The following is a 9117-nucleotide window of genomic DNA, read 5'->3' as shown; positions in this document are numbered from 1 at the left end:
GAATTTGGTATCTTTTCCACACTAGTTAATAACCAAAAGTAAAGGTCTAATTTAAAAAGACAATTGTGTAGAAATAAAATTAAAATGGCATTGACTAGAAAAAGATTTTTCATTGGAAAAAAATTGTGTATAAATTAGTGACATAATTCTGACTAAGATTTATTGTTTAAAAATGTTCTTTTGATTGAAACATAAGCTACTGAATAGACTTATAATGGCTTCCATAGTTCTCTTAACCCATTTCTATTTTTAAGATAAATATGTCACTTAATTTCTCATGCAAGCCTACAATATATGGTCTTGTTATATTCATATAGAGCTTTTGAATTGTTTTACAAATGATTGCCCAATTTGTATTTGTCAGGGATGATAAAAGTGCAAAAAACGTTAAATGGGTGAGTAGGAGGAAGGAAATAATGACTAATTATGTTTAGTATGTAATGGAGGAAAAAATGGAGAATGTGTATTTTTAATTCTTGAGACTGTTTCACAGTGTTTGAAATATTGATTAGGTTTCCTTTTTGTTGAGTTCACACATATTGTGTGACATGTGTAGGTTTATCCAAGTATTAGTTTTATCTATCTGCTTTGTAATTTAATAAAAATTATGAAAATAAATAATCATATGTGATTTACATTAAAAAACAAATTATGTTATGACTTGAATTCCCAACGAATAGATTTGATTATTAAACTCTCACTTGATGATGAGAGATTTCAGTCTCAGTTTTTTAGTAAAGTCTTCACAACTGAGGTCTTTACCTTTCTCCCCTGAGCTGTATCACCCACAGTCTGTACCTGGGTGGTGCAGATGGTTAATGGTTAATGTGCTTGCTGCTAACGGAAAGGTTGGAGGTTCAAGTCCACCCAGGGGTTCCTTGGAAGAAAGGCCTGGTGTTCTACTTCCAAAAAAAAAACAACCACTGAAAACCCTATGAAGCAGTTCTACTCTGACACACATGAGGTCAGATGAATCAGAATTGACTTGACAGCTTTTTTTTTCTTTTTTTAGCACTTCTCATTTGTCACCTTTCACACATTCCCCTGCATTGGTACTTTTATTTTTTTAAGTTTATCTTATCCACTCGTTAAAGATAAGTCAGTCGCTGCTGCTGCTGCTGCTAACGGTGACTGAGCCAAGCTACACCGTTTATTCTCCCTACTTTTTAACATAAGCCACCACCCTTTGCAAATAAGTAGCTCGAGAATTGACTACTAGGTCCTGAGGTCAAACATGAAGGGAGAACTGGACATTCTGCTTTGGGTTTGATTTTGCTCCTAGCATTACCGATTAAACTTCTTTTTGAATATTTCATAAATGATGGTTGAAAGTCCAGGTACTTTTCTTTCAGGAGTAGCTGTTTTTAAAAAGTATTTTGTTTCTTTAAAAATAATTTCCTAAATATATTGCTTTAAATGCAATGCATTTTTGTAAACTTCAGTCATCAAGTGGTCTTTGAAATACCTCTTTTTAATCTTTTGGAAGATTGTCTGTAGGTAGTAAATAATTAAAATTCATGCTCTTTCTAGATGTCCATGTTCTCCATCTTGTCATAAATGGATACCCACAGATATTAAATTTGCATATATATACATATAGAATGGGCATTTATCTATTATAATCCACATAGTATAAATATCCCCATTTAAGTTATTGTGCTGGATCCCCAAAAAGCCAGATGGTAAATTAAAAAAATATTTGAAAGCATGGGAAATATCAGGCCTACTATAGTTGTTTTCAGATGAGTGGGGAAGAAGAGAGAAAAAGATGATTCTACTATTGTTCTACTATTTTTCTTTGTTTAGTTAGTTATTGCATTTTCAAAACACCCAAAGCTGGAAAGGAGGAAAAATATATAATTTTAAAATGAAGGCAACTTAATATTGCCACTGTTTACAACTCCCTTTCAAAATTTACTGATTGGTTATATATGGCCATAAAATATTTAAATACATTGATGCAGTAATGCCACTTCTGGAATTTATTTTAAGGAAATAAGAGCTCCAAATCTAAGCAATGTAGATTAAGAGATTTTTTTTTTCACGTTAATGGTGGTGTGATCATGACCTATTCTCATTATATTATTGCTATTGAGGGAAGCTAGTTTTAATTTTTATAGCAAAATAGAAACAAGATGATCAGCTGGGAATGAAAAGGAAGAAAGAAGTACTGGAAGTTTGAGGGGAAAGGCGAAGGTGTGTAATTGTCATCTCAGAGGATGGCAGGAAGAATTCATTAAAATAATATATCAGAGTGCTAAGATTAGGATTGTGGTAATACATTTAAAATAATTCCAGTCAACAGGGTTGTGTATTTTTCTGCAGTCTCATTTTGCTGCTCTAGTGTAAGCGCAGGATTTTCATTCCAGCACCTGTGAACAAAGGAGGACAAGAAATACAAGGGTTTAAGGGAGTCTCTATGGGATGGATGATGGTAATGGGTCATGGAATTGGAGCTGGGTTGGGAGGACAGTGAAGGCATCTAGGGGTGATGATGAACAGTTGAAAAATGGTAGGGTCAGTGAACTGGAAGTCCCTGAGTAATAAAAGGATTATTGAAGGAGGGATGTAGGAGAAAAGAGCTACACAACAGGAGGTAGTGTTCAGAGAGTGGAAAGTATGCAGTTGAAATTTTGAAATATGAGTGGTTTTGACCTTCGCTGAGGTGAAATAGAGTATAAGATTATTATTAAAGTGAAGTCAAGAAGCTGAAATCCTAGGCTCTGAAAAGGAAGATTTACATGAATGTTCAACACCTAGGTTAATAACAGGAGTAAATCAAGAAGAAAACAACAGTAAAACAAGTACAGAATTGTTCAGTGAAATAATTGGTGGTGATCTGGAGACCACTAGATGACTACTCCAAGAATGATAACAGACAACATAGACTAATGTTATGCTCTTCAAAGAAGCCTGGGATTTGGAGGGAGATGGGAGAAGAAATGGTCTGGAGGTAGTAATGAGGAACAAGAATACTTCCCCAACCTCCATGCCCTGTGAGATATTGAGAGGACTGCAGGGCAAACCTTGCCATGGCTTCTTTGGAGAGAATTTCTATTAGTATATTATTAATCTGTTTTCTTTTGTTTTACTAATATAGAATAGATTATTTTAAATTGTGGATTAATGCGGTAAATTATTGGCACTCATTTTAATAATAGTAGTTATACTCCATGCGGAGCCCTGGTGGTGCAGTGGTTATGAACTTGGCTGCTAACCAAAAAGGTCGGCAGTTTGAATCCACCAGGTGTTCCTTGGAAATCCTATGGGGCACTTCTACTCTGTCCTATGGGGTCACTCTGTGTTGGAATCCACTCGACAGCAACTTTTAAAAAAAAATTTATTATTGTACTTTAGATGAAGGTTTACAGAACAAACTAGCTTCTCATTAAACAGTACACATATTGTTTTGTGACATTGGTTAACAACCCCACAACATGTCAACATCCTCGCTTCTCGACCTTGGGTTCCCTATTAACCCCCCCCTTTTTTTTTAATACCCCATATAAAACAAACAAATGATCCAACAGTGGGGATGTGTAGTTATGACAAGTTAAAGAATGGAGGTGGTGGTAAATATGAGGTGTCACATTTTCTTGTCAATTGTCTATCCTCTAGCTTGTAAAATGGAAGAAACAACAAATGTTCTATTAATAACAGTAAAATGTTATGTCTAAGGACTGTACAAAACCCAGAAAAGGCACAGTCTCCTCCCTAAAGGAATTGATGGCCTGTCTCTGTGGCTTGATATCACTATATTGGGCTCTGAGGATAAGATACATTAAAAAAAAGAAGTTAATTTCAATCTTTTTTGACTAGAACCCAGAGGTCAAAAAATAATAACTATTGATTTTATGTCATAAACGAGTAAAAAAACACATAAACACACAGAGATACAAATAAAACTGAAAGAAAATTTTTATGAAATAATACTTATCTTTATTACGTGGGATGTGCTCTGAGAGTTTACTGCCTATATTATCCAATATTGTAGCCACTAGCCATGAGTGGCTATTCAAATTTAAATTAATTAAAATTGAATAACATTAAAATTTAAATAGCCACATGTAGCTATTGACTACTATATTGAATAGTGAAAATATTAAAAATTGTAGTCATTGCAGAAAGTTCTATTGGACAACCTTGACTCTATTCTAGTCTATTCTGCTGTGTTCTTCCTTATTCTATTCTATTCTATAAAAAATGCTTGTAATAATTACTAGAATTATTTTATGACCCACTAATCATTTGAAAATTGATGTTTAAATTTCAAAAGAGAGCCAGTTTGGGTACTATATGTTTAAATATCTTCATATAGTGAAATACCTATTGAGACTGTTTCAGGTTGGTAGAGTCACCATAAAATATTTGCATGGATACAAAATGCAAATGATCGAAACTGATTTGTCTATAACAACACTGTTCAATAAAAATGAAATGAAAGCCACATATGTAGTTTTAAATTTTCTAGTGGCCATATTAAAAACAATTAAAAAGAAACAGGTAAAATTAATTTTAATAGTACATTTTATTTATCCAAATAAAATGTATCAGTGCAACATGTAATGAATATAAATTTATTAATAGTATATTTTACTTTTTTGTACTAAGTCTTTGCAATATGGTGCGTATTTCACACTTAGAGCACATCTCAATTCATACTCACCAAAAAAACTAAACTTACTGCCATCAAGTCGGTTCTGACTCATAGCGACCCTATAGGACAGAGTAGAACTGCCCCATAGGGTTTCCAAGGAGCGGCTGGTGAATTTGAACTGCTTTATGATTAGCAGCTGAGCACTTAACCATTGCACCCACTTGTGGCATTTGTGTTACAGCAGCACTAGCAAACTAAGACATCTGGCTTGAAATTAATAAATATAAAGCCAAACACAAACTCTAGGTGTTAATTTTGGCATTAAACTTGATGGTGGTACGGAACAATTCAACAGAAAATACAAGGAAATATTTTCAAATTTTCCATTAAAATGATAGTATTTCAACAATTTACCTACAATAACTAAGAAAAAGGGGCAAATAATAGAACCACATCAGCTTTCATAAAACTTACTGGTCTTAGGTAACTGTTGGTACTTTTTTTTCCAATGTGATGTTTATAGAAATTGTTAGTGTCAATTACTTTATCTGTAATTTTTGCTATATTAAAGTAGTTTTATAAAAGATAGGTATTAATTTTTAAATTGAAGCTATGTTACACTTCACATAATTCAGAAGCTTCACCAAGCTCTCAATACCAGGCTGCCATAGATGGAGCTTTGCATACAGAACCAGGTCTCCCTAGCTATGCAACATAATCAAATAGCTTATATTAAGGCCTACCCATACTTTGCAATTGAATTAGGGTAATCCTTATATTTTATTACTTCTAGAGATAATTAGAACTGAAATATCAAATGTTTGAAGGAAAATTTATGGTTGGGATATTTTGATATTATAGAAAACAGTAAATATTATATTTTAAATGAGTAAATAAATAGAGCATTAAACCAGAACTGTGAGAAAATAAATGCCTGTTCACAGTTCTGGAGACTAAAAGTTTAAATCCAGGTCTTGGCCATGTCAATTCCTTCCTTGTCAGTAGATCCGGAGTTCCTTGGTTCCATGGCTGTCCTTGGCTACCTGTAGACACCCTGACATGACATCTGTTTTCTCCTGTGTGTGTGTGTCTCTGTGTCTGTTCTGGTCTTTTTATAACTCAGGAGTGATTAGGTTTAGGATCCAGCCTACACTGGTATAACCTCAATAACAGAACAAAGAAAACTCCTATTTCCAAACAGGAGCATATCAGTAGGTACAAGGGCAAGGAAATCAACACATATTTAGTGGGCTGGGAGGGGGCGCAATTCAACCCACAACACCAGAGTGACTTTAATAACTGAGACTAATCTTTAGTTTTAGAAAACTAATGCCTGGTTAATCTGACATCTCATACCTGTGTGTTGTAGGTACAATTTCATTTACTGCTAAAAGCAGACAATATGATTCTCAGGAGGAGACAGATCAAGAACAATCTGTTCAGAAATTATTATCAGAAGTATCCCAAATTTTTGATGAGGAAGACTCAGGTAAGTTATTTATTAAGGAGAGTTTCATGATTAATCTGCATAAACCTTCATCATCATTCACTTTTAAATGAACCAGATGCCTTACATGTATAATACGTATCCAAATGTCAGTTGCACAAATTTGTGAAATTTTTATTGTATTATTTTAGGGTTAACTTTAGGTAGCTTACTTGCTGGGTTTCTACTACTATTAACATCAATATATGTATTAATTTTGACCCAAAGGGGTCTGTGCATATCTTGAACGGTCTGTCAGGTGAGGCAAAAAAAGTGAGACTCATGCAGGAAGGCCAGAAAACAAATTGAATGTATTACTCATAGGTTCCAGAGAGGAAACCACAGCACATCTTGATGTAAGACCACACAGGGGCTGGTACTGAGGGACAAGGTATCAACAAGCTGGAATCGTAGGAGACAGCTTATGTATAGCAAACAGGGTAGGGTCTTGGAGTTAAAAAAATAAACAAAATTAAATTGTGGTCTGCACTCTTGGGTCATTCCTATAAGTTAATAGAAATAGATGCATATTTAAAAACAAATAGATTTCTATACAGATAACTCATTCTTTATAAAAACTCACATAATATTCCATAATATGAATGTATTCAGTTATTCAACCATTCCCATTCTGATGAGCATTGCTTTTCAATTTTCTACCCTTACAGACTAATTACAATAAACATCATTACATAGTGGTGCTTTTATTTCTATAAAACTCTAAAATTTAAATTTAAAATCTAAAATTTCTGTATTTCCAAAGGTAGGATTCCTGTTCAGAAAGCAAATGTATTAGCAGATATCTAAAAGCCAGGTAAATATGTTACCGAATGCAGTGGGTTCGCCGCTTGTACTCTCATTAAGAGTAACTGAGAGTCAAGCGGATGTAAAGCAAGGCATAGTTTATTACTCGCAGCAAGAGAGGAGGGAGGATCTTCCCCGAAAGCACTCGCTCTCTGAACAAAGGGCTGGGGGTGCAGTTTTATATCACACGGGAAAGGGGAAGTCATACATACCCATTAACTTCATATATATTCAAAAAAGAGGTCGGGGTAGGATTCTGGCATGGAAGTGGCTGACGGACTTCTCGCTTCGGAAATGGGCTCATTCACCACTCAATGAGGTATGTCCAGAGATTTTGGTTCCTAGGCAATCCTTATGGGATGAGGCCATCTGACGGTCAACCTGGTCTCTTACTGTGCATGCCCAGGATTCTAGTTCTAATTGGCTGATCTGAAAGCTACAAGTGGACAGATTAGGAGGAAGAAAACAACATTCGCACCATTCTTCTACTAGACAAAATTTTTAACTGACATAACTTGTCATTTAAGCCCTTTTCTGTCCCTAGCTGGTCTCAACTGGAACAGATTGAAAACCTAGGAAGAAACACAATAATAACAAATACTGAATAAAAGTGGTTTTTGAAATTAATGGAAAAAAACGAGTTATTTAGTAAATAGTGCTGACACAATTCAGTGACTACTCAATTAAAAAAAAATCAAGCTACGTAACTCCATACCATGTATTAATAAATTCTAGATGGATTAAATAACTGAATATAAAAAATGAAAGCACACGAGTACTAGAAAAATACACGTATAAATGTTTATTTGTTCCTATGATGGAGAAGGCCTTACTCTGAGAAAACTAAAACAAACGAAGTATGAAGTAAAAGATTAATAATGCTGACTACATTAAAATTTTAAAACTGAATTTAAGAATCATAATATTGTTAAACAATTATAATATTATAAAGAATATAAGAAGAACAAGTATGCAATCTAGATGATAGCCAAATGGTTGCATTCTCAATCTTTGAAGCTTTTTTTTTTCAAATCCACGTAAGACAATTACCCCCAGAGGAAATTGAACAAAGATGATCAACTGACAAAACACTAAGAAAACCTCTAACTATCCTATAATCAAAAAAATTAAAACAACAACTGAATAAGAACTTTTTAACCTGCCACATATGAAAATCGTGATAATATCCAGTTGTAATGAGGGTCACGTCAAAAGAGGCAATCTCATGCATGTAATGGGAATTTGAATTGAAATATTTTTGAAGAATAATGAATATGTTTAAAGCTTTTAAAATTGATCCAGTGATTTCAATCTAAGAATTTATTTTCATATATGATTGTTACCTATGTGATCTATTATGTTGAATAACTGAAACAAAAATTTTAATAGCAAATATTTTCTGGTTAATACATATGTGTATATTTATATGCACATATATACATATGCATGCATCAATTATATCCCAGTGTATATATGTATATGTATATCTGTATGTCTATGTGTATGCTGATATATTATGCCTTATGTAATAGTCAGAACAATTACGATAGTAAGGTTTTGCCCCCATTTCACAGATGGGCACACTGTTGAGTTACTTTGCCAGCATTCACAAGGTAACAGTGATTAGGTTGCATTTGAACTCTGGTCTCCTGACCATGAGACATTCTGCTGCTCTTTGCACAACCCAGAGTCATGCATGCAAGTCTCCTTCGTCACAGAGACCCTTTCTGTCCAGAATTATTTCCCTGGGAGCTCAATATGGGTTAAACCGCTGAAACCACGGTTACAATTTACATGAGCTACCTTGTAGGGGAAGCATTGTTCATTTTAAGAACTTTGGTTTCTTTTTGGAGAAGTCACGTTTTAAAATCATAAAACCATTTGAAGCATTTCATAGAATTGAAGAAGCAACTGATACTAATGTGAGCAGAGTTTGTCTCAATAATCTAACTTCAGTATCAATCTGGGCACATTGTTCTCTGCTCGTAATGGTTTTAAGGGAATTAGCTGGTGTTTGTAAAATAAATAAGCACGGGAAGCAATTCAAAATGTGCCGATAAGTTTGCCTTCAAGGACTACTCCCAGGTATTTGGAATAAAAACTCACGTAGACCTCCTTTCTCTCTCCCCCTTACTAGCTAATTTTCTGAAGGTCTGAATTGTTCTCAGATCTGCCAATCTTTTATGTGTTTCTTGATAGCTAATGTATTAGAATAGGATGCAGTACAATG

The 9117-nt window shown here is 34.2% G+C and overlaps 1 protein-coding gene across 1 annotated transcript in view; it reads left to right on the top strand.

Annotated features, from left to right (window-relative positions):
- The window catches only part of CFAP47 (cilia and flagella associated protein 47), a 431188-nt gene that overhangs the window by 282953 nt on the left and 139118 nt on the right, over nt 1-9117 (top strand). Inside the window, exon 50 of the mRNA XM_023740562.1 lies at nt 5967-6086. Coding sequence (XP_023596330.1) covers nt 5967-6086 — 120 coding nt within the window. The remainder of the gene's footprint in view (nt 1-5966; nt 6087-9117) is intronic.

This window comes from Trichechus manatus, unplaced genomic scaffold, assembly GCF_000243295.1.
Source record: "Trichechus manatus latirostris isolate Lorelei unplaced genomic scaffold, TriManLat1.0 scaffold00159, whole genome shotgun sequence".
NCBI lineage: Eukaryota > Metazoa > Chordata > Mammalia > Sirenia > Trichechidae > Trichechus > Trichechus manatus.
This window is presented reverse-complemented; position numbering and strand designations above follow the sequence as displayed.